This window comes from Hippocampus bargibanti, linkage group LG06 (assembly GCF_051943395.1).
Source record: "Hippocampus bargibanti isolate YZ-2025 linkage group LG06, ASM5194339v1, whole genome shotgun sequence".
Taxonomy (NCBI): Eukaryota; Metazoa; Chordata; class Actinopteri; order Syngnathiformes; family Syngnathidae; genus Hippocampus; species Hippocampus bargibanti.
In genome coordinates, this window is record NC_142739.1 from 16,755,950 (window position 1) to 16,773,762 (window position 17,813).

Consider the following 17,813-nt stretch of genomic DNA (forward strand, 5'->3'; position numbering starts at 1 on the left):
TGCTTTAGCTTTAATGTAACTGGCCAAATCACCCAGACGGCAAATGTGTTACAAAGATGACCAGTGACAAAACACCAGAGTGGAGCAGAAGTGGTGGGATTTAGCTTCCCATCCCCCCCCCCCACCGCCGCCCCCCCCCCTCCTCCCCCGGATCGTCTCTGTGTACATTTGGCTGCTCGCTTCCCCTTCTGCATGTGCTCGCCCCTCCAGCATGTTTGTACTGGCACTTCCACAATATAAACTGTGCCTTGTGTCAGATAGTGTACAAGATGGTCGTATTTTTATTCACACGTGTTTGATTTTCGAAAACCTGCAACTTGTGTGCCAACAATGGTGCATTTTCACTGGCTAGACTTTGTTGTTTGTTTCTAGCTGTGGACATGGTTGGAGGAGCTTCAGAAGGAACTACTGGATGATGTGTATGCCGAGTCTGTGGAGGCGGTACAAGATTTGATCAAACGATTTGGTCAACAACAGCAGACTACGCTGCAAGCGACTGTCAATGTCATCAAAGAAGGTGAAGACCTCATACAGCAGCTCAGGTGAGCATCACTCTCCTAAACCATCAAAATAGCAATGTCCAAGCAGTGTTTAGGCTTCGCTATTTTTTTTCTTTTGCCAACAAATTCTTAATTGGTAATATTCTTGAATGGCAATTGACTTAACAATCAATGCGCTTCAGCATTATCCAATTTAAAAATGATTTAAAACCTCTCACATGACAATGAGATCACAGTTTCCATTGTGAGTCATTGTGGCATCAAATATTGTGTACAGTCAGTGACGTGCGGTGAGGTTCATGGCTGGTGAGGCACTGACGTCATCACAGTCAGATTTACAAACATATGAACTCCACAGAGTAGCTTATTCACCATTTGATTGGCAAGAGTTAACGTGTTTTGTTTGAAATGTAATGTCGGCATTCTTTATATACTCTATGCAAACTGTAACATAGAAAAAAGAATTAAAAAATGTTATTATCGTGTTACCTTTACTTATAAATGAAGTCCAAGTCTCTCTGTCTCGATGGAGATCACTGCCAGTGTAGAAAGTCGTCCTTGATCAGTCCTGTTCCGACTGTATGTTTTCAGTCTTTTTAGTGCTGAGAATGACCGCTCCACTGATGCTGTAGTAGCTGGAACAGTGAGCACGAGCTGGAGCAACTTTGTCGCTTCAGGAATAGTTTCAATGAGATCCTTCTTGGGGAAAAAGCTGAGAAGCTGTCCAGGAGATTTACATTTATCCCTCACCGTTTGTGACTTATACAGTCCGGTGTTGGTCTTCCTTTAATTTTTATCTCCTGCTTCGATTGAAAGTACAGTTTAGAAAATGATTTCAATTTAGATATATAATCCTCCATCCTGAAAATAAGGCCAAGCAAAACGAAAAAATGACTGCATGGTTGCACTTAACTTGCTGTTTACTGTAGCTTGCTCTCACTAATTCTATTATTCTGCAGCCGAGGAGTCGCAAGAAGAATCTCTAATCACCAGCGCCCCCTGTCATGAGGGAGGAGAACTGTGTGCCTCACCCATGCACACAGTTTTGATAAAAATAAAATAAAATAAACACTGTAGTACAGTGTTTATAATGTACAGTGACTGTACATTATATACACCAGCTAAACTGTAGAAATTTAGTTGATATACTAAAAGGTTTTGAACACTTTAATAGTGATATGCAGAGGGACAGCAACGCAGTCTCACTGCAGAGCAAGCCAGCACAGTTAGCATAGTCATTGCGCAATCCATGGTGAGGCTCCGCCGGCTGGTGCCTCACCGCTCGTCTCTACTTAGTATTTGCACAGGAAATGTGAAAATTCAGCGATTTTGGAAAAAAAATGGTGATGTTAAATGGAAAAGAATGTTAAAGTACAAATCACGAAATAAATATAATCGTTTAATTTATTTTGGCAGTTGATATTTCCATGATGACAGGTGAGGCTGTGCCTCACCTGTCATCATCTACAACATTATAAACTGCAACGGACACACTGTAAATACAATTTTGCATGATTTTAACATTATTGCAGGATTCATTTGTAGTTCGTATTCGTTTAGATTATATTTTTACTGAAAATTCATGTGAGTACCAACAATGTTTTCTGGGAGTTTTTTTTTCCCACAGATTTTGTTGGATTCTGAATCTTTTCAGATAAAATCTTGTTCTTCTTCCCGGTTCAGTTCTTTATTTGTGTTCAGATTTATTTTAAAAATGTATTCAATGACTCTCATTCAGTCAAGAATGGCATTGCCATTAAGATAATATTCTGTTGCACAATCCTTTGGAGGCAATAAAAAAAAATCATTTCTCAATGACTGTGCCGCCCTTTATGAGTTAACTGCTTTAGAAATCCCAGGTTCGATGGGTGATGAATGGACGGTAAGCATATTAAACAAATGCATATAAATCAGACATTTCTAAACTAATCAATGCTAACTAGGCTGCTAATTATATTTTTTTTTCCCTGCCGTGATTGAACAATATTCCAGCCGTGAATTTTAAAAACAGAACAAGTTTTCGTCATCTGAAGTTTTCATCATCACTTGATTCACAGAGATTCTGCAATATCCAGTAACAAGACACCCCACAACAGCTCCATGGCTCACATAGAGAGTGTGCTACAGCAGCTGGATGAGGCCCAGGGCCAGATGGAAGAGCTTTTCCAAGAGAGGAAGATCAAACTGGAACTCTTTCTCCAACTTCGGATCTTTGAGAGAGATGCCATTGATGTAAGTAGCCGTATGACGGAATTTGATTTCTTTCCCCTCATTTTCAATTGCCCTAATGCACGCAAAAAGAGCCAAATAATCAGATGAAATAAAATATACTTTTCCTATGATGCCCTCTTTAAATCATTCAAATTACACTGTTTTACAGTATTTTCCATTTTGTGTCATCATGCCGTTAAACCAACATCCAGCTGTGAAGGACAATTATTTTGCTGTTTCGAGAATAACTGAGCCTTTAATGTTGCCACTTACTCACAAAATGTAATTACCGGTAGAACTCACACACATTAATAAGTGCGACCACAAGCATGACTGATTCTTGAAAATATTCTGCTCTGTGAAACGCCCTGCACACTGAAGATATTGACACCTGATAATACCAATATGTATCCAAGCTGTTTGGTTTAGATCCGTGGTTCTTAACCTGGGTTCAATCGAACCTCAGGGGTTCTGTGAATCAGTCTCAGGGGTTTGATGTAGCCTCTGCCATGGAGGTTAAGACGTATCTGACTCGACATGTCAATTGGTTTGTGGTGATGGACAGGATGACAGACGATGTTAGACAAGAATCTCCTTGGACCATGATGTTTGCAGATGACATTGTGATCTGTAACGAGAACAGGGAACAGGTGGCGGAGAAACTAGAAGTGTGGACATATGCCCTGGAAAGGAGAGGCATGAAGATCAGTCGCAGCAAGACAGGTGTATAAAACGGTGGTGAGACCAGCCATGATGTTTGGACTGGAGACAGTGCCACTGAAGAAAAGACAGGAAGCAGAGTTGGAGCTAGCAGAGCTGAAGATGTTGAGGTTTTCTTTGGGAGTGACCAGGTTGGATAGGATCAGGAATGAGTACATTAGAGGGACAACTCATATTAGAGGCTTTGCAGAGAAAGTTAGAGAGGCCAGCCTGAGATGGTTTGGACATGTCCAGAGGAGAGAGAGTGACTATATCGGCAGAAGGATGCTGAGCCTTGAACTGCCAGGCAGGAGACAGAGAGGAAGACCGAAGAGGAGGTTTATGGATGTGGTCAAAGAGGACATGAAGGTAGCTGGTGTGAGAGAAGAGGATGCGCAAAACTGGGATAGATGGAGGACATTGATTCGCTGTGGCGACCCCTGAAGGGAAAAGCCGAAAGGAAAAGAAGAAGGAGGATGTCAATTGCAAATTACATTGCTTCTGAAATCAGTTGTGCAAGAAATTTAGTTCTCATCAGTCGTCAGTTATAAATTTATCCACTGTGAGACTAATAAATGCTAATCTAATCTAATCTCGTCAATGTCTGACTGCCTTGATAGTAAAATGAGCTAAAATAATAACACATTTGTCTTACAATTGAGAAATTTCCAAATTACAGCAGCAAAATTATCAAAGGGAGCAAGTACAAGACAAAACATATGTACATAAATATAAATATAAAATATTATAAAGTACATTAAATATGTATGAGGGGTCCAGTTTTCCAGGACCGTTGAGTCAATAGCCTGACAGCGGTTGGCAGGAACAAGTGACGGTACCTCTTTTTGCAGCACGGGTGGACTAATCATAATTTTTTTTAAACTATACAGTATTTTAGGGTTTTTTAATAGATGCATTTTTCATGTCTTGAACTTGTAAAATGTCATATTTTTGTTTTTCACTAATTATGGGTTATCTGAATGCGCATATGAACGAGTTGTGTTATCTCGAACATGGTTTCGGACCACTGTTTTAGAGAGATAGAAAGTTAGACAACATTTTGAGTTTATCTTCTATATGTGTCATATTACAAGTTAGGCAAGATTGGAATATGGAAATATCAACTGACAAAATAAATTAAACGGTTATATTTATTTCGTGATTTGTACTTTAACATTCTTTTCCATTTAACATCACCATTTTTTTTTCCAAAATCGCTGAATTTTCACATTTCCTGTGCAAATACTAATACTGGCAAGAAACTTGTTGAGAATTTAATGAACAGGAAAAACTCTCTGACCAGGACACAGCAAAAAGGTGAGGATTTTCAAGTAGCATCAGACAAGTTGATGAAATAGTTGCGTGGCTCACTTTAGTTGGAAGAGTGGTGGTCCAATAGTCGGAAAATGAGGCTCAAGACAGAGCAATGCAATCAGACCGTGTTATAAAAATCGAATTGAGAGACTCAACCCAAAACCCACTCGCAAAAACAGAATATTGATTGTGATTTTATTTTTCAGACCACAAAGTGAATCTGAGATCGTATGGTGTTGGCAATGCAACAAATCACTCAATCCAAAATTGCACAAGGGATTAATTTAGCAAAGATCCAGGGCATGGTGATGGGTGTGGGAGGTATTTAGTTTTCTCCCAAAGCGCATACACACAAGGACACTCCCTCTTGCGTCAAATGGGGGTGTGCCTGAAGTGAGGTGAGACAAACGTTTCCTCTGAGAGGTTTCTCTTCAGATGAAAACAGACAAAGGACATTTATCTCCCATCTCGGTTGGACTGAATAAGCATTGAGAGAAAATCATGATCTTTTTACCTGCTGAGGGTGTTTTACTCAACTGTATGCAGAGAGGGAGGAAGAATGCAGATGATTGTTTGGTAAGTTCTTTCTCGGTTGTTGGGTCAGTGAAATTATCAATAAAGTACATGATTTTTTTTTGGTGTGAAAAATAAATGGATGTTTATGTATATATATATATATATATGTGGTACCAAATATATATATATATATATATATATATATATATATATATATATATATATATATATATATATGGTACCAAATATATATATATATATATATATATATATATATATATATATATATATATATATATATATATATATATATATATATATGTGGTACCAAATATATATATATATATATATATATATATATATCTGTGGGACTTCCAGGCCGTTGTCGTGGATATAGAATTTTTTTCTCATTTTTTTATTGTACCATCATCTTCCTTGAGTCCAGTATTCTTATCAAATTGAGTCTGTAAATTTGTGGTCTTTTAAATTTACCTAATTTTAATCCACTTTGGGTGGCTCATTTGTCTACTGGTTAGCGCATCAGCCTCGCAGTGCAAAAGTTCTGCGTTTAATTTCAGCTTCAGCCTCCTGATATGGAGTTTACATGTTCTCCCCATGCCTGCATTGGTTTTCTCCAGGTACTCCAGTTTTATATGTATTCCAAAAACATGCGCGGCTGTGTAGACCTCTTCAAAATTTACCTTTTTATTCAAATATATGGAAACTGATATTATTCCCATTCTCCAAGGTCTAAATTAGCAAAATATACCAGTTATTGTGATATTGGACCTTGGCTATGCCTGCCTCAAGAGCCGTGTAATTTTATTGACGTTTTTCAAAAACGCTGCAAAATTTGGGATATTATGTCCTTATTTTCATTGCAGCTTTCCAGAGGTTGATGCTATAGCATTGAATGTGGTACCAAATGAAGGCTAATAAAATTTTCTTGAATATGGTGGAAACCACAATAAAACACATGAACACCTGTGTAAATTGTAATGCACAAACAGCTGGGACACTACAAAAAATCAGTTTGGTAGTATGAAAGCACTGCACTGACACATTGCATAAAAAACTGTCAGATAGGATGTTACTAATACATGTATTATTATTTGTTCAATGTGGCTTTTTTGAAACTGTAATTTTTTTCCTGTGGTACTCCATAACTTGTAGTAAGCAGCCTCTTTGCTCTGGGTCAGTTGTGATCTGGGTTGCAAAGTCACTCATTAGTTTCACACCTCTCTCAGCCACATCATTGGTCACTTTCTCTGACCTCACAAACCTCTGTGCATTCCTGTAGCTGTCATTGTCTTCCCAGGTGTCAGCAGGAGTAGTGAGCCAGTCACATTTCACTCGAAGAGCATCAAACAGAAAGTGAGACTCTGGGCCTACCAGGTCTGTGAGAACTGTAGCTGCCTTGATGACAGGAAACACTGGCTTGCCTTTCCTGTAACTCTCAGGTTTCTCTGTTTCTGACAGCTTGACTGCGAGCTTCTCTTTTGCAGACTTGTGACCTGAACAAGGTAAATGGCACTAGTTCCTGGGTCAGATACCAGCGATGGTTGTTCGTTTTCTTGAGAACAGAGGTTGCCAGTTCATAGTCATACTGACATTGTGCTTGTCTTCTTCTGTTTCAAGTCTTGTTCAACTAGGCCCAGAACTCTTGGGGAGTCCTTAACCAACTTGTCCCACTTCTCTTTTACATTGCTGAACATCGGGTTGTCATGACTCTTGACCTTGCTAAACACAGCCTCCCATACACTTCCAATTATTACCTCTGATATGTGACGGCGACAAGCGAAGTAGAATACCTTTTTGCCTAGTTTTTCTTCAATAAGCTTCGCTGCACCCTTGTTGATGCCACTGTTGCTTGCTGTGGTATCAAAATTAATTGATTGAAGTGATGAAAGTAGAAAAACAAAATACATGAGCTGCTGGAAAGGCAGCCACTCTCGCAGCGCCGTCTTGAAGTCAAAAGAACAACAAAAAGTAATTAAAATTAACACAGGTGTCCATGTGTTTACTACCATATGCAAGAACATTTTATTAGCTTTCATTTGGTACCACTTTCAATGCTATAGCATCAACCTCTGGAAAGCTACAATGAAAGAAGGACATAACATCCCAAATTTTGCAGCGTTTTTGAAAAACGTCAACAATAAAATTACATGGCTCTTGAGGCAGGCATAGCCAAGGTCCAAGATCACAATAACTCGTATATTTAGCTAATTTAGACCTTTGAGAATGGGAATAATATCAGTTTCCATATGTTTGAAGAAAAAGGTCAATTTTGAAGAGGTCTAGTGGCTGGGGAATGAAACACAACACATTCTGCCTCAATGTCAGAGTAAACCAGGATGGTTGTTCGTGTATGTGTGCCGTGCCATTGGCTAGCAACCAGTTCAGGGTGTCCCCCGCCTACTGCCCAAAGACATCTGGGATAGGCTCCAGTACCCCCTCTGACCCTAGTCAGGATAAAGCGGATCAGACATTGAATGGATGGATTCATCAACTCTTGTCGCAGAAATCATTTTATAGTGTGGTTAGTTCGGGTATAAAAAAGTGTTGAAACTGACGAGCAACCGTTTTGACTTCTTTGGACCAGCGCCCTATTAAAACATGCATCTGCTTGTGGCCAAGATGTCCATTGTGTCATGAGTCAGTGTGGCGGTTAAGACAAGCACGAACGAATATGCTTTACAAACTGTAAATCAGATTGAGACACTATCCGTTATTATGGCAGAAAATACATTTTTATTATGATTACATTTTGTACGTTATGAGGTTATAATGGCTATCTGGTTTTTTACAAGTTCAAGACATGAAAAATGCATCTATTAAAAAACCCTAAAATACTGTATAGTTTTAAAAAAAATATGACTAGTCCGCCCGTGCTGCAAAAAGAGGTACCGTCACTTGTTCCTGCCAACCGCTGTCAGGCTATTGACTCAAAGGTCCTGGAAAACTGGACCCCTCATACATATTTAATGTACTTTATAATATTTTATATTTATATTTATGTACATATGTTTTGTCTTGTACTTGCTCCCTTTGATAATTTTGCTGCTGTAATTTGGAAATTTCTCAATTGTAAGACAAATGTGTTATTATTTTAGCTCATTTTACTATCAAGGCAGTCAGACATTGACTAGATTAGATTAGATTAGCATTTATTAGTCTCACAGTGGATAAATTTATAACTGACTGATGAGAACTAAATTTCTTGCACTGATTTGAGAAGCAATGTAATTTGTGACCTGCATCCAATCATGGTCAAGCAAACCAATTGACATCCTCCTTCTTCTTTTCCTTTCGGCTTTTCCCTTCAGGGGTCGCCACAGCGAATCAATGTCCTCCATCTATCCCGGTTTTGCGCATCCTCTTCTCTCACACCAGCTACCTTCATGTCCTCTTTGACCACATCCATAAACCTCCTCTTCGGTAGAGGAGACGATAGAGACGATAGAGAGAGACGTCTGTGTAAACTCTCAGTCGTACAGGAGTGGTCCATCGATGAGAAGGTTTCTTCAGCCGTCATCTGTACAAATTTGAAGGTTTCGGACGTTTCGCCTCCTATCCATCCTATCCTATCGCTGACAAAGCCTCTTGGATAGGAGGCGAAACGTCCGAAACCTTCAAATTTGTACAGATGACGGCTGAAGAAACCTTCTCATAGATAGAGAGAGAGTGAAGCCGTTCTCCAAAAAGAAAATGGCGGCCGACTTTTTTGTCCTCTATTCCCCGCCCTCTCCGGTTAAAGCCACGTGATTGGTCAAGAACGCAGCAGTGAGGGGAGGTGGTTTAAACATTAAAGAGACAAGCAGACGACAGTGAAAGAGTTTCAACTTTGATAGTTCAAAGGCAGAGTGTCGACTGCAAGGTGTCATGATCTGGTTGGCGACCAACGGGTGGCGCTGTCGGCCCCGCCTGCACCTGCACAGGTGCTGGTCGTTACAATCAGTGACACTTAAAAGGACTCGCGGCACGACCATTCGGTATCGGGTAATTTGGTAAATGTCATTGTATGCTGTTGAACGCATTGTATCCTGTTTTATGCAATTGTATGCATTGTGTGCTGTGCATGTGTTTGTTTAACCTTGGCGGACTTTTAATCTTGGTTTTCTTTTGATACTATGTTTGCCGTTCAGATGATTTTGATGTTTTAGATTTTGTTCCTGCTGACTTTATTTTAATACAATTTGTCAAACACAACCTCCTGCTCCCTCCTGCCTGCTTTTTGGGATCCGCACCTGCCATCAATCACCACCTTGCAAACCGTGACACAAGGTTAAAATATCCCATCAATCATGCACCACAAACAACCCGCACAAGCCATCTGTACACTTGATGCAAAAAGCTATCAACCCAGCTAAACAGAACACAATTGATGAGGAACTAGATAACATTATCACAGAGAAAGCACCTACAAGGGATAATTCCTCAAGATGGTGAAAGAAGAAGGTTACGTTCCTCATCAAGTGTTTAATGCTGATGAAACCGGCCACTCCATTCCATCAAGCCATCAACGACCATCACAAAGGTAAATAAAATAAAAACAAATTTATTATATAGTACAGTTTATTTATTTAATTATAATACCATAACACATTTGTTATACATAAAATAAGGTATATTTTGTGTAGTTTTAAGGCTTAGAAAATTAGAAAGTAGAAAATTATGTTTTATGGGCACCTGGGAACGGATTATTCTAATTTTAATGGTTTCCTATGGGAAATGAATTTTTGGGATACACAGTAGGATACGCCTTAGACACTCTGTCTGGGAACCAATTAAGTTTGTAAGCCAAGGCATCACTGTAGTTATAATACCATATCAGTGTTGTACAGTATTTCATGTTTTTAAGGTAAATATTTCATAATCATAATTATTCTCTGACCGCGACCCTAGTGAGGATGAAGTGTGTCGGAAAATGAATGAATGAATTAATTATTCTCTGATGAGTGAACATTTCCTGTTCAATGTGTCTCATCATGAAGTGTGCAGAGTCCATTGTGAATTCCTGATGTGGACAATTATGGTGAAATATTAGATTTGTAAGAATATTCTTTAAAGACCACGTAGACATCTTGCGATTCCCAGTCTGATGATGAGCTGCTCTACTTTTTGCCACAACCTTGAATTTCCTTTTCTCTTTTCCACCTTAGATCATCTCTGACCTGGAGTCATGGAATGAGGAATTGACCAAGCAGATGAACGACTTTGACACTGAGGACCTGACGTTGGCTGAGCAGAGGCTTCAGCATCATGCGGACAAGGCGCTCACCATGAACAACCTCACCTTTGATGTTATCCATCAAGGCCAGGAGCTGCTCCAGTACGTCACAGAGGTCCAAGCATCAGGTGAGTGAAAAATAGAGAAAATACCTGTTTGTGGGGGCGGTGGGGGGGGGGGGGGTGTTTGTGTGTGTGTGTGTGTGTGTGTGTGTGTGTGTGTGTGCGTGTGTGTGCGCGTGCGTGTGTGTATAAATGACCCATTGATTTTCACAGAATAAATAAATAGCCACCTCAGTACATCATTTGCCTGCAGATACATGTTGTTGACTGAGGTCAGTTATACAATTTGCAACATGCCTAAATACAGAGCAGGTTAATGCAAGCACTAATGCCCCTGTAAAAGTTGGTTTATTGTGGTACAATATTCATCAGTCATTCAGTTTTAACTATGCGTGTGTGTGCGTGTGCGATTGTGTGTGTGTGTGTGTGTGCGTGTGTGTGTGTGTGTGTGTGTGTGTGTGCGTGTGCGTGCGTGTGTGCGTGTGCGTGCGTGTGTGTGTGTGTGTGTGCGATTGTGTGTGTGTGCGTGTATCATGCAGGTGTGGAGCTGTTATGTGACCGAGATGTCGACATGGCCACACGTGTTCAAGATCTCCTGGAGTTTCTCCACGAGAAGCAGCAGGAGCTTGACGTGGCAGCCGAGCAGCACAGGAGGCATTTGGAACAGTGTGTCCAGTTAAGACATCTGCAGGCTGAGGTCAAACAGGTAATGCCATGAAGTTAACAAAAAATAGTTGTCAACTTGTCACAGAGGTAATCATTCAAATTGTCCTCAGTTTTTTGTCTGATTAATTGAATTTAATGAGAAAGGTGGTGGATATCGACTTCACAACATTTTAATAGTATGTTAGGCTGTTAGAAGTTAGGCTTCTAATTACTGTATATCACAGCCGCACACTGAAATGGTTCTGTCTCAACATGACATCCACTGATGACTCACTTTACGTCAATGCTCTCTCTCGCTCTTTCTCCCTTTCTCGATCTCTTTCTCTCGCTTTCTCTCTCTCTCTCTCCCTCCCCTCTCTCACTCTCTCTCCATTTTCCCTGTTTCTGATGTAAAGGCAGTGAACATTCGAGAGACAAAATACTGCATGACAAAGGTAAAAAAATATGGAAACAAACAACTTAATGTTGCTAAAATATGTTGTTTTTGGGTGTCTTTGTTTTGTATTTTTTCCCGTTTTCCAAATGGGGCTTCACATGAGGTTAATTTTCTGTTGTATGATAAATTACTCAAATGTGACATTCTACACCAGCAGCATGCGTACATATTGTAGCTAACGCTCATACATGTGTTGCCTCAGGACATTGAAATTGCAAGGAAAACATTGCCCTGATAAAGTAACTGCAAACAGCCATCTTAACTGTGTTACGTAATTGTTTTTCCAGACAGGGTTGAATCGCAGTTTTGAGCTTTGTCCACACTGCAGGTGTGCATGCTGAGTCAGTCAAAGAGAAACTGCATTCTTTATTGTTAGTTGTTTAGTTTGTCACGACTCCACCAGCAAAGTACATATACAGGTAACATCCGAATTACGACCGTCTTCCGTTCCGACCAAACCGTCGTAAGTCAAAATGGTCGTAAGTCGAAATCCATTCAAAATCTTGAATCGAGACTTTCTGCTCTCTCTCGCTCTCTCTCCTTGCAAATTACCTGATTCACACGCCACTGGGGGAAGTGGGGGTGGGTCTGTTTCGCCGGTCTTCTACCGGTTCCCTTCTCCCCGGCCTTACCCCGCTCTCCACGCCGACACACGGCCCGACACACGGCCCGCCCCAGCGGCCGTCTGACACACCCAACCGGCCACCTCGCCGGAAGCAGACCAAACAAACTGTCTCAAAGAAGCGGCTGCGCTCTCGTCGCGGCGTTCCCGTGCGCCTGAGCGCCGACCCGCCTCGGCTCTTGTCCTGGCTGGCGCCGGGGGACCCTCCCCCCGTTCTCGTCGCAGTGGTCTCGTACGCCTGAGCGCCGATGCCCACCCGCCTTGGTGTCGGTGGACACTCCCACCCGCCGGTGCCATCACACAGTCGATTGCTGTGAGTGAGATGCTGGTTGGCTGGCCAAAATTGTTGTACACGTTTGTTAAGTTATTTTGTATCCTCATTTTGTGCATTGATGTAATATTCTCTGTTAAGATAAAGAGCCATAATGCTGAATGTTGAGCGGATCTTGAGTTCTTGTACAGTGCTGAGAGAAGTGTTTGCTTCTACTTGTTCGATCTAAACAAGAAGGACCATCTCGAGTCTTTATTCTCCCAAATGCATCGCAAACACGCTGTAGGCAACAGCGTTGCCAGGCTGGCACTTTGTAAAAAGGGTCTGCCGGTCGTGGTCATAAGTGCGGGTGATCGTAAGTTGCGCCGGTCGTAAGTCAGATGTTACCTGTATCTGGTCAAAAGAGTCTGAGGAATAGGATATCACCAGCCCCACCCAAACACACACACACACACACACACACACACACACACACACACACACACACACACACACACACACACACACACACACACACACACACACACACACACACACACACACACACACACACACACACACACACACACACACACACATACATAAAAACAAAAACCTGCAACAGTGAATGAATCAAGCCCTTCGGTATACCTGTGCAATATGATCAGGACCAACACAGTTGTTGTGTGCCGACAAAGTCGCAAGATTACAATGACTCAATCCTTGTGGTAACTGATTCTGTGCAACTGATCTTTTCACATCTTGCCACAATTGTGCTCCAATATTGCCCGGTTCTCCCAGAGTGTGCTCGTTTTCAGGATTTTCTTGTGTAAAATATGAGTTTCACCAAACATGAAGGAAACAATTTGAAATTCCTGGTTGAATTCCCGAAAGAACCAACTGATTGTTTCAAATTTTTCCGAGCGACAGAATGGATCTCATGAAATGTTGCAACGGGTTTCCAAATGGCACAAATGCTTCAGGAGTGATCGTGAGAAGATGATGAACGATGAGCCCGTTTAAGGATGGCATACCATTACTGACAACAGTGACATTACCATCCAGCTTTTGCGGCGAGATGCTGTGCTGTTGTGGACACATGGCTGCGCCCTTCCATAATGTGATCAGAAATTTCAAATTGACACTTTCCTCCAGGTTTGTGCTAACTCCAGGTGTATGCAAAGCACATGGTGAAGCATGACAGCAGATTGTGAATGAATAAGAAGTGCACAGTGCTGGAAAGAAAGCATATCATAGTTGAATTGTGTCACGATTTTCAAGGTGGTGATGGCAGTTGTGGATCCCAAAAAGCAGACAGGAGGGAGCAGCAGGTTGTATTTGAGAAATTGTATTAGAATAAAGACAACAGGAACAAAATATATAACGTTAAAATCATCTGAACAGAAAAATACAAAGTATCAAAGGAAAATCCAAGAGTAAAAGTCTGCCAAGATGAAACAAACACATGCACAGCATACAATTGCATACAATGCATACAACGACCCGACGCTGAATGGTCGTGATGGGAGTCCTTTTGACTGCCACTGATTGGAACGACCAGCACCTGCGAGGCTGCAGGCTGGGCTGACGGCGCTACCCATTGGTCGGCAATCCGAACGTGGCAGTCTGCCACTGATCGGGACGACCAGCACCTGTGCAGGTGCAGGCGGGGCTGACAGCGCCACCCGCTGGTCGTAAACCAGATCATGACAAATTGTGGCAAGATGTTCCGCAATACAGCGTGATAAACGTTAATCCAATTGATATGTCATGGGCACAGCTGCCATAACCTGGTTTCTTCATTGCCACACTTTATGTACTGCACATAGCACATGGCAAAATAGATGAAATTGAGTCATGTTGTCATTTAGGTGCTGGGTTGGATCCGTAATGGCGAGTCCATGTTGAACGCCGGGCTGATCACGGCCAGTTCGTTGCAAGAGGCTGAGCAGTTGCAGAAGGAACATGAGCAATTTCAGCATGCGATTGAGGTAAACCAAATATAGCCAAGAGTATTTGTGGCTGAAAGTAATCAGAAGCAACATGTCAATCTGTTCGAGTCTGGAGTCATAATTTATTGCTTGCAGTCATGTCACCAACACTGTATTTTGAGCCACATTACCAGTATATTCCTTCCATGTGTGACGCGTGTCACAACAGTGACTGTCTTGAGCTCCACGATACTGCCGTCTTAATGATACCAGACGCGTGGATGTGTCTTTTTATTTCTTTTATTTCTGCAAGTATGGCAGAAGGGATGGGTGAAGTCACATGGGTTTCGTCTTGGGATTAACATAAGTCTCGTCAAAGTTGTTCTCAATATGCAAAACATTGTGGATAACAATACAGAATGAACAACATGTGATCGTATCGTGGTTATTTACAGAAAAAGAGAATACAACACAAGTTCGCTGTTATTTACATGATGTCCCTGACCGCATCACATGCGGAGACCGTCCGCGGAACACGCGGTGCGCTGGTAATGGCGGCACAGTTCAACCCGCCACGAACACTCACGGCCAAATGAAACACGACGCAAAAAATTAAATATTGTCCAATAAAAACGAAATGAAACAATTATTAACTGCAACACAGTATGGCAGAAGGGATGGGTGAAGTCGCATGGGTTTCGTCTTGTGATTAACTGCGCAACAGAAAAGCACTATGAAGCAAATGTGCTTCAAAGTTCCACTTGACAAAACGTGAATTAATTAATGACACAAAAAGTAATCTGGACTCGAAAGGAATCAGGGAACTAATTACATAACACTAGACCAGACATGGGCAAAATACGGCCCGCTTTTTAATCCGACCCTCCGAACTTGTCCAAATTATTTTAAAAACTGTCTGAAAGTCTAAAAAAGTTAGCGGACAACAAGGCAGACAACTCTGAAAAGTTGCCTGCCCGGCCATAAAGAAAAAACATTGTCGCAAAGTATATAGTTTTTTTTTAATTAAGGCTGTACCTACCACAAATGCTACTTTGCTTAATTTACGGTAATCCGTGGCTGAAGATTGTGCTCCAGTTGTCGTTTGCCGTCATGGTGCACAATGCATTGTTTGCGTTGCGTTGTCTTCTACAAGCCACTGAGCGCCTTTCATGTCTCTCAAGTACACTTTACAGTCACGGTATAATGTAAGTTTACCTTTTGTAGCGACACAAATTTTGTTAGCTTCTTTTGAATCTTTCTTCTGGAGCTGAGGTTCTGTGCATCTACTTTGGAAAATGATATGCAAATGCACGACCTTTCTTCGACCTTTCCCAAGCGTTATTGGGAAAGTCCGAAGAGTTCTGATTGGCTGCTGTGCCGAGTATGCAAATTTCAACTGGAGGTAGCCTATCGATCAGATAACCTTCTCATCGATGGACTACTCCTGTACAACTGAGAGCTTACACAGATGTAGGTAGCCTATGTCTGTGTGCTTGGCAACGATACACGTGTATTGTTTGCGCATGAAGGCGAGCGAGGGCGTCCGTGCGAGTTTGTAGAGAGCGCAGTCAGGCCAATCCATCCATGATTTTGCGGAGTTTCACACAAGTAGATATTATTTAACTTGAGTATTTCGTTGTGTAATAATATGTATTGAATGTTGAAAGTGATTCCATTTTTCAATAAATGTTGATTTCTTTAACTTTCCACTTTCGATTGAAACTTATTAAAAACAGATGCAATCTTGATAAATCACAGTGCGTATGTTATTTTAATCTATTTTCCTCCTCCCAGTATCAGCAAAATAGTATGTAAATGCCATATCTTGCATATTCCTTGAGACAAATTTATGAACTGATAAGGGCTATTTTCACATTTGAAAAGTCTTTCAAATGTGAAAAATAGCCCTTAATAAATCAATCAAAAACATCCCTTTCATCCCTTTTCTGCTGTGAAATGTAAATTTATCCAATGCAAGACATTAACCAATCCAATCCAAATTAAGTTGTAGTGTTCTTACTGTGCTATGAGGTTTGCAAACACTACATTTAAAGGACAACCGACATCACTTTTTTGTTTCCTAATTGACATCAGAAAAATGTTTTATAGCATCTAAAATACCCAAAACATGCAGTATGGTATTTTAGTCAAATGAAAAACAGCAATAAAAATAACTTAACATGTGCCAAAACTGCAAAAAATCGAAACCTAAGTGGCCATTTTCAGAAGGTCCCGCACCCTTGTTCGTGGTGTCACGCCAAGACGTCTTGCCTTGCTCGAGAATCAAAACAATGGCTTCAGATTCGGAGAAGATGCTTTCTTGTTACTCATCCAGTTATGAATATGATTCAAATAGTTCTGAAGAGGAAAGCATACATGTTTGCAATCTATTAAAGAATTTATTCCGTGTCATTTTGAGGCATCGGGGGGGGGGTCGCACCCAAAAAAGGCAGAAGATGGCGACAAAGCTCCGTGTGGTAATGGCTCAACATTTTTGTCACAACACACCATCGCGTTATTTATGTGTTCTCCTTCTAATTTCACCATCAACACGGATCAACACGAAATTTTCAGACCAAACAAAATACCGCAAAATACATTGACGTGATCAAAGACTGCTACAGTGTGTCCTTTCTCGGTCAGGGGCGTTCCTTCAGTGACGTGACGTGAGGACTCGTCACCAACTCAAAAACAAGACTTCCGGAATATTCAGCGCAAGTCTTAAAACGTAAAATATAGCTATATGCGGTGGAATCTTTGTAAAATACACTCAGTAAAAGTCATTTGAAGCGATTTGACAAATTATGGACACAATTTATCCGTAGACGTCGGTTGTCCTTTAATGCTTTCGTACTTTTTTGTTTCTTAACTGACATCAGAAAAACGTTTTATAGCATCTAAAATATCCAAAACACGCAGTCTGATATTTTTATTCAAATGCAAAACACCAATAAAAATTACTTAAAGTGTCCAAAATCTGCAAAAAATTGAGCTGCGAATTGGGCATTTTCAGAAAGTCCCGCCCCCAGTTCGTGACGTCACGCCAAGACGTCTTGCATTGCTGGAGAATCAAAACAATGGCTTCAGATTCTGAGAATATGCTTTCTTGTTACACATCCAGTTATGAATATGATTCAAATAGTTCTGAAGAGGAAAGCATACATGTTTGCAATCGATTAAAGAATTTATTCCGTGCCATTATGAGGCCACATTGAGGGGAAATGGCTCATCGAAAAAGAGGCACAAAATGGCGACATCGTGTGGCCATCTCCGTTTACACAGGCTGATACATTCCTTATATGGAGCTTAGACGCCCTCATCTGGCAGCTTTTGGGTGCAACACGAGGTCCCCAGACCAAACAAGTACAGCAAA

The 17,813-nt window shown here is 41.0% G+C and overlaps 1 protein-coding gene and 1 long non-coding RNA gene across 2 annotated transcripts in view; both read left to right on the plus strand.

The window, feature by feature from the left end:
• triob (trio Rho guanine nucleotide exchange factor b) overlaps nucleotides 1–17,813 on the plus strand; it is a 141,487-nt gene that overhangs the window by 65,070 nt on the left and 58,604 nt on the right. Inside the window, exons 14-18 of the mRNA XM_088999776.1 lie at nucleotides 373–542; nucleotides 2,558–2,732; nucleotides 10,406–10,601; nucleotides 11,075–11,241; nucleotides 14,381–14,500. Coding sequence (XP_088855902.1) covers nucleotides 373–542; nucleotides 2,558–2,732; nucleotides 10,406–10,601; nucleotides 11,075–11,241; nucleotides 14,381–14,500 — 828 coding nt within the window. The remainder of the gene's footprint in view (nucleotides 1–372; nucleotides 543–2,557; nucleotides 2,733–10,405; nucleotides 10,602–11,074; nucleotides 11,242–14,380; nucleotides 14,501–17,813) is intronic.
• Nucleotides 5,162–8,768, plus strand: LOC148896617 (uncharacterized). The gene is made up of 4 exons (XR_016115442.1): nucleotides 5,162–5,300; nucleotides 6,559–6,635; nucleotides 6,720–6,763; nucleotides 8,570–8,768. It is a non-coding gene; the product is annotated as an uncharacterized LOC148896617 (long non-coding RNA).